Source organism: Balaenoptera physalus (genome assembly GCF_965194825.1).
Source record: "Balaenoptera physalus genome assembly, chromosome: 7".
In the NCBI taxonomy this organism is placed as follows: Eukaryota; Metazoa; Chordata; class Mammalia; order Artiodactyla; family Balaenopteridae; genus Balaenoptera; species Balaenoptera physalus.
Window position 1 is genome coordinate 28,025,175 of NC_138886.1, and position 12,831 is coordinate 28,038,005.

The 12,831-nt window shown below is 42.6% G+C and overlaps 1 protein-coding gene across 8 annotated transcripts in view; it reads left to right on the top strand.

Moving 5' to 3' along the window:
• The window catches only part of ABCA1 (ATP binding cassette subfamily A member 1), a 179,917-nt gene that overhangs the window by 61,204 nt on the left and 105,882 nt on the right, over window positions 1-12,831 (top strand). For all 8 annotated transcript variants that reach the window (XM_082471167.1, XM_082471173.1, XM_082471165.1 and 5 more), the window contains one exon: window positions 10,165-10,258. In XM_082471167.1, coding sequence (XP_082327293.1) covers window positions 10,165-10,258 — 94 coding nt within the window. Of the gene's footprint in view, window positions 1-10,164; window positions 10,259-12,831 lie in introns of those variants that run through there.

Sequence of the window (12,831 nt, forward strand, 5' to 3'; positions counted from 1 at the left end):
TAGCTTTGGTTTGTGCTAGTACCCAGGCCTGAGTTCTGACCTCTGGAATCTCGCACAGAATTGCCCCTTTGCCATCTTCCGCTTAACTTTTGCTGCAGCCCTGGGGCCACCTGGCTCTCCAAGAGCATCTAATGGTTTCTGGGCAGTGGAAATGAAGTGAGTTCGTGGCCCAGCTCTTAGAGATCAGAGGCTGGATCTGTTAGTGTCAGCGTGGACTCTTTCCTGTCAGCTTTGACTGCAAGCCTGGAGGAATATAAAACTGAGATTTGTTTTATTTCTGTGGAGTGTTCTAAGCCATTCACTTCTGGATGGGACAATGACCCTTTCAGTAATCCCGAGAAGGCCATCTTTAACTCACAGGTGAATGGTATTTTTCCATGAGAAGATAAAGGCTATAAGGCCCAGGGATCTCTCTGAAGCTCCGACATCAGCTCTTGGCTTCTCCCTCTCTGAACACTCCTAGAGATCCCGTCCAGTCTCCTGGGTTTAGCCTCACCTCTCTGTAGTAGGCTTCTAAATGTCTGTTTCCTGCCCTGCCTTTTTTCCTGAATTCTAAACCTACATCCCCATTTGGCTGTGCTCATGAAGCTTAACACGTCTGCAACCGAAATGCTCATCTTTCTTAGACTCAAAGAGCTATAAGGGATCTTGGATATAACTTAATTCAGTGTTTCTGAAACTAGACTAATGCTTGGCCGGCCCTTCTTTAAAAGAACAAAAATGTCAAGGTCCTCCTCTATTCACTAAATTTATTCTTTTATTATAATGTTACTTAAATATGAACATATATGAAACTAGATATAAACCCCTTATTCTTACAGGCCATATGACCCATACAAACTTACAAATTAAATGCAAACAAAATTGCAAAACCAGTACTGTTAATGTAGTAAGGCAGCTGACACTGTTTAGCTGAAGCCATATTATAGGTAACAATGTGACTATGGTAGTGAATGCTTATTCGTTTGAGTTTGGACAGTCTATATTACTATGTGCTAATGATTCAATTTCCCAATCGTTTTTTCCGGTGACCTTCATTTGATATCATTTGGCTTTCATTTGGTCCAATCTCATCATTCACAAGTTGCGTCTGCCTCTGTGCCTTTCTCATTGGTCTGCTACAATTATATTGGTGCTAACACAATCACAAACACAAATATAAACTTAGGCTTGAAATCTTGTTCCAGAACTTGGTTATAAAGTAGGCATTCAGAAAAATCCAGATATGTTTATTCACATTTGCTTAGATGACCATTGAAATGAAAACACAAAATTTTAAAATCCTGACATAGAACTCATATATAATCCCTCATGGATATGTGTGTATATGTGTGACTCTAGAGTTGGTTCTCTAAACCACTATGTCAGATTGCTCTTCAGTGGTATTATTATTTTTTCTATCTTCAGTCTTGCAGTTTCTAACCCCTTCCTTGCCTTTGCCCCTGCCTCCCATGGCTCTGCCCAGGTCCTGGTGTTCCAAAGACCTATACGTTCACCTCCTAATCTCATTTCTTAGCTACTGTGTGGTCCAGGTCCCCTGCCTCTTCTCATCATGGTGGCAGCAGCCCACATGATGGGCAACTGTCTCTGCTGTGCTGTGTCCATTAGCCGGTGAGTAGTGGAAAGAACTATATCATCTTAGTGATGCAAGGTCTCAAGGACAGTCCAACCCAAACCTGTCATTTTACAGATAAGAACACTGAGGCACAAAGCAGGGAAGGGATTTCCCCAAGGTCAACCAAGGAATCAGCAGCACAGGGTCCTGGAACAGGATTTGGGGTTGGGCCATCCAGGCTGGGCCAGTCTCTACTAGTCTTGCTGCTTCTTGCTCAATATTGCTTATCAGTTTAAAAAGCATTACAAGTAGAGAGATAGGCGGGCTTAGTCAAAGGCAGTTTTTGGCCTTGTGGCAGAGTTCTTGTTGAAAGAGTAAGAAGGAGACAGCATCCTGACACAAAAGGGCTTTTCTAGGTGTTACACCTACTGCCTGCTAGCTTGTCCCCCCTTCCTGATTTCTACAGGAAATGTATTTTGCCAAACCGGAAACAAAGGGTGGTTTATTTCAGGTTGCACATGCTTAGGTTGTCAGAGCTGGAAAGATCTGACCTGCTTCTTGTACAGCTGATGGGATTGGGGTTTGGGGTAGGGGACAGGGGTCCAGAGTGGGTGGGTCATGGAAGTAGCACCAGAACCAATTTCCTGGTGGCCCTACAGGCACAGGCCCTTTTTTAGCAGGCTTTGCCTTATCTGCGTGAAAGATTTAATGCCCATGGATCTCAAGTGCTGGCTGTAGCTACTTCCCAATCCACCTGGCTTGGATCTCTAGATATATTGTTTTATAGACAATGGAACCTGTTTAGGGTTTTGGTACCACTTTGTTAGCTCACATAGAACGAGCTCTGCCCAGTAGGCAGGGGAAGAAGTTAGCAGCTCCAAATAGTTCTTGCCCACAGTGTATGGAAGACCATTGCTTGATTTCCTCCTTCTGAGATCCTGGATGTACACACTTGGCCCTAGAGCCTGGCACCGGGGATATGCTTAATAAGTATTTGCTGAACGGGGCGGGGGGGGTAAATGCGTTAAATGGGCCATTAGTTTACAGGTCTCAAGGAGGCTCCCCTGCTATAGGGGCCTTGTGTGCAGGCAGATGGGAAGAAAGATGTAAAAGCTGGGTGCTGAACAGTAAACCCCGAGCAACCTTCCTGAAAGGTGGCCATTTGCCCTTTCACTCTGTGTCCTTGTTTGCTAATGAATCCTGGGGACCTCTCTCTTGTGCTCCCATTATGCAGACTCATGGGGACCATCAGCCAGGGGTAGATTTCCGCTGTTCCTGTTGGGCAAAGAATACATTGAAATTGAGTTGCATAAGTTGGGTGCAAAGCTCAGTTTGGGTCCAAAGTAACGGTTAACTTGTGTGGGTGGCAGTCACTGAGCACAAACAGGGCTTGGGACAGGAAGGGCGAGGGGCTTCAGAGTTCTCCGGATCCTCGTCTGGTTTTAGGCTGAGCCAGAGGCCAAGGTCCCCATGGAACAGATGGGACAGAGTACGGCCATATGGCCTCTCTTTTTTCTCTTTGCCATTGATTTTCTCATTTAGATCTGTCTAGCTGTGTCTGGGAAAATAGATAATTCTAATTTCTGCATATATCAATATTAGAGTATCAATATTTGGGGATTGTTTAATGACAAGGAATAAGCTATCAAATAAATAAAAATTAAGACTCCTCATTTAAGAGCCACTAGAGAATTTTATAGCATAGACGCAAAATTTCTGCACCTCCACCCGGCTTCCAATTTCACCTGATACATTTCTTTCCTGTCCTTAGTCCTGGCCTGGCATTGCTGGTTCAAATCCAGATAAGAATTCGAATTATTATCTAATTCTCATTCAGTTCTAATTCCAGCTTGGCCACTATATGTCTCAATGGCTCAGGGAAACTCATTTTTCCTGAGTTTTAGTTTCCACTTCTTTGGAATGAGGAAAGTTAGAACAAATAGCCATTTGTTGTTTCCTTTGGGTAGATATTTATTGAACATCTACTGCACGTAAGATAGTGTGCTGGGTATACAGGCCGGATCCCTGCCCTCATAGGGCTTACAGTTCAGTGAGGGAAGCAGATATGAAGCACATTATCACATAAGTAGAAATCTCATAACAAACTGTGATAAGTGCTACGAAGGAAAAAAACCAAACTGTCCTACTATGTTAGGTACTACCAGGCTGTGGATAGGGAGTTAATTTAGAATAGAAGGTCATGACATTTAAGCTGAGAGCCTTGAAGTTCGAGCAGCAGTTAGCCAGGGGAAGATCAGGAGCTCAGCCGTCAGGCCACTGGATTCCGGGCAGAGAGACAGAGGGTGTGAAGGCCACGGGCCTAACGCATGTTCTGGAGTCAAAGAACAGGAAAGCCAGTGGCACTGAAGGAAGACTGGCTGGGGGTGAGTTGGGAGTCAGCAGGGGCAGATCATGCAGCCATGGAGCTGAGCAAGGGCAGCTGAATTTTATTTTATGTGCAGAAGGAGTCTCTGAGGTAGATAGGTCATGATGACGAGGGTCAGATGACGTGGTCCTTGGCACCGAGGGGACTTGAAGGACGATAGCCCAAGGAGACAATTATAATCATTACATACATACATACATACCATTTTGTGCTCTGTTTTCCTCTTTCATTTAACATCATTTGGCATATATGCTGCCGTGTTTCCAAATAATTTACATATTTATAATAATGATTCTTGATGTGTAGGCTGTGTTTTGTACTTTTGAAAGTACTTTTGTATCTGTTATCTTCTTGATTTTCACAGCAATTCTGAGAGGTATGCATTACAATTTTTGTTCCACAGGTGAAGAAAGTGTTATAAGTTAGTAAATTAGTAAGAGGAGGGGCAGGATCTTTTGGGCCCAAATCTGCCATGGGATAATGCCACTGACACTCCCAGTAGCATTACAGTAATCTATCAATGCAGTTTTCATTTTGTAAGTTCATACCCTATTGCCAACATTCAGATGTTTCCCGTGTTTGCTGTTATACATAAACTACTATGAAGACTTTATACATATAGCCTTTTCTTATTTTTATATTATTTCCTTAGGCCAAAATCTCAGAAGTACGATTCCTAGGTCCAAGGAAATGGCCCTTGACATATACGATCAGATGTCCTTCCGAAGGATCAAACCAATTTAAAAATCCACCATCACCGCATGAGGCTTTACAGTTCTGGGAGGGCAGGCGTGGTTTTCAGATTTCTTTTTCCCTCAAGCATTTCTCTGATTTGATCTTTAAGATTTCACTTTAATTTGTCCAGACTTAATTGAGGTATATATCGATAAGTATTTTTCATCGTGATGCTGATATAGCCTAGAGTGTGCTATTGCTTTGATGAACATCCTGTTAACTGGGAAAATTCATTGTCTCACATTTTACTTTTTTAACCTCTCAGAATAGTCTTTCATATTTTCATCTGTTTCTTTTCCCCATTGAATCGTATTACCTTATCAAATTCTAAAAGTAGCCTGGCACTATTTTAATGTCCCAGGGACACTGGGTAATGTCTAGAGACATTGTTTGGCGGTTACAGCCCTGGCCAGGGGTGGTTGGTACTGTTGGTTCTGGCGGGAGGGGACCAGGGATGGGGGAAACATTCTTACATTCACAGGAGGGCTCCTTACAACGCTTATCTGGCCGCAAATGTCAATAGTGCTGTTGAGAGAAACCCTGCTCTAGAAAGGCTCGTTCATATTATCCCCATGTTGTTGCTGAGGAATAACGAGGTGGAAAGTCCCCAGAGCAGCTCAGTGTAGCAATTTACTGAAACATCAGAATTTTTGTTTTAATACCCAACCTAAAAGAAGGCTTCTGAGTTTCTAACTTTGTAAGAAGCATCTTTTGAACACGGTGTTCCTCTCCATCTCCTCTGCCTCGTGGTGGGGGCAGGTGTGGAGGGAGGTGGGTAGGTATCATCAGACTAAGATTTAGAAGAGTTTTCTAGTTTTCTATAGGAGTGTGTAGCAGTAAAGCATCAGTCTTATTTCCAAGCTATTGGGTTGGCCAAAAAATTCGTTTGGGTTTTCCATCTGGTATGGAAGACCCAAACGAACTTTTTGGCCGACCCAAATATTTATGAGGGCCTATTCTAAAGGAAAAGTGCTAAAGTGCTTAGAGATGGGGGAGAAATCTGATTTTGACAATGAGTGGAGCCAGAATGGCATTCCTGGCAGAAGTCGAATTGGGTTTCTACAGGGAGGCTATTAGGAAAAGAAGTACCTAGAACAGCCCCCTGAGTTTGGAAGGCAAATTCTATGTTCAATGACAGAAATAATTTTAGAGGTTCAGAGTAAAAGTGCACGGAGAGAATTGTGTGTCACGAGTTCTCTGGTTTGAGTGCTGGCTCTTGGAGACGGTCTCTTCATTCATTCATACATGTTAGTATCTCAGCTCAGCACGGCTTATAAAGATCAAGATCTAGATACTCTGGTAATGGGGCAGGGGGTAAGGAGGCTGGGGTGCATAGTGGCTAAGAACACACCCTTGAGTTGGACTGGCTTTGAATTCTGGCTCTGCCATTTACCAGGCTTGTATCTTTGGGCAATTTATTTACCCTTTCAGCCTCAGTTCCCTCATCTGTGAACTGGGTATTATAATAGTGCTAATGGGGTTATCTGAAGATTAAATGAGTTCATCTATGTTAAGCACTTAGAACGCTGATACATGGTAAGACCTATTTAAGTGTTAGCTGTCATTATTGTCGTCAGTCTTTTCCTTACCTCTTTCCCTAATCTGCTTACACCCACTGGCTTCAGCTGCTGAAAATGAGTTGCAAGATTTTCTTCGTGCTCTTTGCTATTAGTGCCATGGGAAAGATCCATTCATTTTTTTTTTTTTCAATCAATCAACATATTTTGAGCATCTGCTCCCCTATTGGATCCTAGATGTGGGGCTACAGAGATGTCCAGGAACATAAACTTTGATTCACTGGGTCAGATCAGTGCCCAGGAGGGCTGGTGAGTGCCAGACTCCTGTTAAGTGGAGTCTTGTAAGTCTTGGCCATCTTGTAAGGTATACATCTCAAACATGACTCTGTAAGAGGCAGGATGATGGGTGCAAAAGCACGTGGGGGTCAGTAGATCTGGGTTCAAACTCTGGTGCACTCTCTTACCAGGCTATGGCTCATAACCTGCCCCAATCTTACTTTCTTCACTATCTAGTGATACCAGCTACCTCCCAAAGTTCTTGTGAAAATTAAATATTAGAGATGAGGTATATAAATCCCTGGTACACAGTAGGTGCTCAGGATTGGCCGTAACTATCATAAACCTATAGGCCATGAGCTCATTTTACCTCTGTGGAACCTGTTGGTATTTTTTGACTGTGCCACCTAGAGGGGTCATTTCCTACCTGGGCCACACGAGTTGGGCAAAACTAGCTGCTAATCTCAACCCTGCCACTGACTTTCTCTGTGACTTACCCTTCCTTGAGCTTTAGCCTTGCCACATATAAAATACAGACAATAATGGTTCCTACATCTCAGGGTTGTTTGCAGGCTTAAATGAAATAATCCATGTATAATGTGCCTGCTACACACTTGACTCTAAAAAAGTAAATGGTAGCTATTATTTATCGCAAAAGTACACATAGTAGCTTCAGAGCTTCAAGGCTGATGACTATCTTACTCATACTCTTCATTTAATTTTGGTTTTGTTGCTTTATTTTTTTTTAACTTCATTATTCTTTTCTGAATGTATCCACACTTAAACCGTTTTTTGGAAGTTTTACTCCCATCTGTTAATATTTGTGAGTGATTTTATTTAGCTGTAAGCTTGGAATGCATACAATTTTGTGTTCCACTTTTTTCACTTAATATTATATGGTTAATAGTGTCTGTGTTTCATAAACCTTGTTGTAGTGACTGCATAATGTATTGTTGAGTAGATGTGCCATATTTAATCATTTCTCTATTGCTGTGCAATTAAGTTGTTTCCAATACTTTGCAATTATAGTGTTTGAAAGAATGAGTAACTTAGTGTATATAGCTTTTAGATATTTTAAACTTAGTTCTGTGGGATGAATTTCTAGGAATACTGTTTGGTCAAGGGGAATAAACATATCTTTTGAATACATATGGCCAAGTTGCTTTCCCAAAGGGCTCAACTGACTTACATTTCCATCTTTATTATTTTGTAAACTTCAGTTCATTCTCTCACTCAACACACATTTTTCAAGCCCTTATCCTGCGGCAGGCTCAGTGAGAAGAAAGGGACACTAGAGGAGGAGCCCCTGCTATGCCCAGTGCTGGTAGAGGCTCAGGGTACTTGGGGAGCCCAAGGAGGGAGTTGCAGCTCAGCTGGTAGAGGAGGCTGAATGTCATTTGAAAGCTTGGAGATTTCACTGTGTTTTACCTCTTTGGGATTATTTACAGAAATATTTAGCGAGACCAGCCCCATCTTTGGTCTTGGAGACCCCACTGACAGCATGCTTTCTTCCAAAGAAGGACCCATTTGTCTTTTTTTTTTCCTGGTGTGCTATCTAGAGCAAACTATTCTTCATAGTTATATGGTGACAGTGGGTTTTTTTTTTTTTTTTTCTACTAGAGAAGTAATACATGCTCATTATGGAAAATTTAGAAAACACAGGAAGGTGTTTAAAAAAATCACCCATGTTCTTATCATCTTAGGACATCCACTGTCCTCATCCATGTATTTCCTTCTAAAAAGAAGATTTAAAAAAGAGTTTAATGTGGAACCATATCAAAGGTCTTTGGAATGTAAAATACCAGAAATCCAACGACAAATAATAAAAGCTAAAACCAGTCTGAAGCAGAAAGGTTAAATTAATTATGATCTATTCACAGCGTGGAGTATCAAGTGGCCATTAAAATCCATATTTTAAGAGAGTATTTTATGTCATGGAAAACACTCCCAGTATGATGTTCAATGAAAAAGCAAAATACAAAATTATATATGCTGTATAATCTTAATTTTGTAGAGAAAAATCATTATTTATGTATGAATAGGAAAAAAAGACAAAAAAATATTAATGGAGAACCATTGTTAGCTTAATTTACTATCCTGGATTATCTCCTGGATTATCTCCAGGAAGTAGAATTAATGGTGATTTATATTTATTTTTTTCTACTTTTCTGTATTTTTTTTTTTTTTAAATTTCAAAATTTCCACAATAAAAATATATGGACTTGGGGATCAAAAAAAATTCTGTTTAAATAAAAGGAGGGATTTCATATCAGTGTTCTCTTGGCTCTGAAGCCACAGTTGTAGTTACTCTCAACCACAAGGGCCCGTGACTATTCTGGGCTCTTTGGTGTTCATCCTAATTAGAACATCTGAGTCCAGAACTGAAAGGAATGAAAGAGGTGAGGCTTCAGGCGTGGAACTAGTTGTCCGAACACCACAGGTTTAGTCAGATTATGTCTCATGATTTCCATCCTGTCCCTGTGCTTATTTATCCCCTGGTAGCTCACTGAGGCAGGTTTTTCCTTTAGAGAAACCCCATTGCTTTAACTGGTGGATCACAGTTACATATGTTTAATGATCTTCTAACCCACTGGAGAAGGTGGTGACCAGATCTCGATGGATGGGGAAGGACTTTGCACTCTTCCCAGATCTTTCCAGTCCTGGGGGCACTCAGGTCACTGTGGAACTGCGTGTGATTTCCATTGTCCTTTGGAGCCCTATTCTCAGCCCTGCAGGGGGCAACTTTGTGTGTTCCTTTAGAGCCAAGGTGGTGTGTATTTAGCACAGCAGGTTGCCCTGGCCCTCTTCTTTTAACAAATGGTCATAACATACCTGACACTATGCTAAGGCTGGAGATGCAAAGATGACCTTGATCCAGTGCTTGCCTTCAGGGTACTCATATTGCAGTGAGGAAGCCAGTGATAAAAACATGATTTCAGGGGCTCAGGGAAACTGTTATGGGAGGAGGATGCATGGGTTACTCTGGGAGCACAGCAGAAGGGCTTCCAGCTCAGCCTGAGATTTTAGTAAAGGAAATTTTGCCTGGTTGAATCTTGAAGGATGAGTGGAAGTGAGCCAGATGAAGCAGGATGGGAAGCATCTTCCCTTTTGTAGGGAAAACACAGAGGTATGGAATAGTAAGTTATAAGGTGAGAACTGCAAACAATTCAGTATTATCAAAGCTTAGAGAGTGGTAAGAGACGCTGGAGAAGTTGATCAATTGTTTATTTATTTATTTATTTATTTATTTATTTATTTTTATGGCTGCGTTGGGTCTTTGTTGCTGTGCGCGGGCTTTCTCTAGTTGTGGCGAGCGGGGGCAGCTGTTCGTTGCAGTGCGCGGGCTTCTCATTGCGGTGGCTTCTCTTGTTGTGGAGCACAGGCTCTAGGTGTGCGGGCTTCAGTAGTTGTGGCACGTGGGCTTCAGTAGTTGTGGCTCATGGGCTCTAGAGCACAGGCTCAGTAGTTGTGGTGCATGGGCTTAGTTGCTCTGTGGCATGTGGGATCTCCCCGGACCAGGGCTCGAACCCATGCCCCCTGCATTGGCAGGCGGATTCTTAACCACTGTGCCACCAGGGAAGCCCTGATCGATTGTTTAATTAGCTTTTTTGTGGATTTCCCAAAGCTCAATAGCATTAGGCATCTACGTTTTTCTGTTTGTTTAATTCACAGTGCTCTGTCTTATTTCCCATCAGTGTCAGCTGCTGCTGGAAGTGGCCTGGCCTCTATTTATCTTCCTGATCCTCATCTCCGTGCGGCTGAGCTACCCACCCTATGAACAACATGAATGTGAGTATATGAGCATCCCGCCTGAGACTTACTGCTGGCAAGCGAAACCCAGGCAATGGGCATGGGCTAAATGTGACCTCTCCCAAGATGCTATCTTTAGGAAACAGTGCAAATGGTTCGGAACAGAAAAGCTAGGCTTTCAATTGTTTGATAAGGCATGAGCTCAGGAAACCATTTTCAGTCCTAGTAGATGGTGATAATAGTAATTATAATAATAGCCAACATCTGTTTCATGCATTTTCAATCATGAAAGTAAAATAACCTTACTGATAGCTCAGAAAGGGGTAATTAAAAAAGCCCCCTAAGGCAATACCTTAATACCACTATCATCTGGTCCCTGCCGGGCTTTTTCATATGCATTATGTCTTTACCACACAGTTGCAAATCATGGAACATATAATTTTAAGCAGCATTTGTGGAGAACATCTCGGATTGACTAATATTATTTCATTTGATTCTCATAACAACCTTGTATAATGGACTTTATAATTGCTATCATTTGCTTTAATTTCTTTTTTTTTTTTTTTTATAAATTACTCCTTTGAGCTGCATGGCAATGACTTTATTTATTTTTTTAATTTTATTTTTACTTATTTATTTATGGCTGTGTTGGGTCTTCGTTTCTGTGCGAGGGCTTTCTCTAATTGTGGCAAGTGGGGACCACTCTTCATCGTGGTGCGCGGGCCTCTCACCATCGCGGCCTCTCTTGTTGCGGAGCACAGGCTCCAGACGCGCAGGCTCAGTAGTTGTGGCTCACGGGCCTAGTTGCTCCGCGGCATGTGGGATCTTCCCAGACCAGGGCTCGAACCCGTGTCCCCTGCATTGGCAGGCAGATTCTCAACCACTGCGCCACCAGGGAAACCCTGCTTTAATTTCTTGATAAGTAAATTGGGGCTCAGAGAAGTGCAGGGAATTGCCCGAGGTCACATATGTATCAAGTGACAGTGATGAAATAAAGCTCAGGTCATCTGACTCCCAATCATGTGTTTGGATGATGGCCTTTTCAGTGAGCATAGATAATACAGTAGTGGCTGAGAACACAAGCTCCAGGTGTCAGGTTACCTAGGTTTGAATCCTGGCTTCAACACAGGTATGTCACCTTGGGCAAGTGGCTTGGCTTCTCTGTACCTGGGTTTCCTCATCTCTATAAAAAGGGAATAATAAGACCTACCCCATATGGTTGTTGTGTTATCCCACAGTCACAGCCCTTCTCTCCTGGCTGGGCTTGCTGGATGGATTAATACAGCAAAAATGTCCCAGTGTAAAAGATCAGCATTTATGGGAGAGGTTTGGCTGGGACCTCTTTTCCGTGGCTCCAGCGACTTTTCCTGTCATTAACCAGCTCCACCCACATCCCACCAGCCCTACAGGTGTGCAGGATACAGTTCTTCAGGGAAGAGGGAGGGCTGGGGTCACCTTTGAATTGTGTTCTTGGTCTGGTCCCGTGTCTCTCAGGGCACGTAGTGGCAGTTATTTACCTGCTAATTTGCCAGTACACATTATACATATTCAAGTTTTAAAAAACCCCACGAAACCTCAAAACATTCTACCAGATGTGATTTTCTGATTTCACCAAAAAGAAAAAGAGCTTACAATGAAATACACACTCAGTTTGTGGGCCTGGAAGGTAACACTGCTTTCTTGTTTGGAACCTCAAAGATTGATGAACAAGTGTGTATTTGATTTTGTATAAGCATTACCCTAAGCCCCACTGAAGTACACATTTTAGGGAAAACTCAGCTTTTTCATCTGATAAGCTATTCTTTCTCAGGAATTATCACAAGCAGACAAGACGGTGTAAGGGAAATAGTGCAGACCTTGGTATCAGACAGACGAGTTTGTTTGGATCCTGGCTCTGCCACTTGCTGAGGTTGTGATCTTGGGCAGGTTGTTGAATTTTGACCCAAATCTCTCTGAATCCAGACCATCAATTCTCAGAAATGTTGTGAAATTCCTATACCTATGGGAGATAGATAAGACTTTTGCCCTCCATCTATGTACTTACTACTGCAACCTTACTTCCTGTTCTCACCACCTTCTAGGGACCTAGCTGGAAGGGCAGAGAGTTAAGGTGAGGCTTACAGAGGTGTCTTGTCTCTAGGAACAGAGGAATGGCATATAATTCTTCCCCATAAATCTTTCCCAGTTTGACCCAGACCCATCAAGGTCCTAATCACGTCCCTGGGTCATGAGACTCCATTAAGCTACTTGACTGTCATCCTGTGCACCAATGCCAAGTCCTCACCCTGCTTTTATTTGCAAATCAGGTGGGACAGGACACACGAGGAAGGGTCTTTGCTTCACTCACCGAGGTTTAGACTGAAGCATGTTGTTGGTGTGCTGGACCAACATCACCCTGCCTTTGGTGCCAGTATTTCCTGGAGGTTAAAGGGGAGAATCCCTTGGTCCTTTGAGTATTTGGTTGGGTTACATAAATCTCCCCTGAATGAGGAGCAGCTGACTTAGGCAAGGGACCTTGTTTGGTTTTCCTTGAACTATTAACAGGGAGATAAGGGGATTAACTGAGTAAATGTTCAACAGGCCAGAGTCCCTGCAGAGGGTGGCCACAGGGA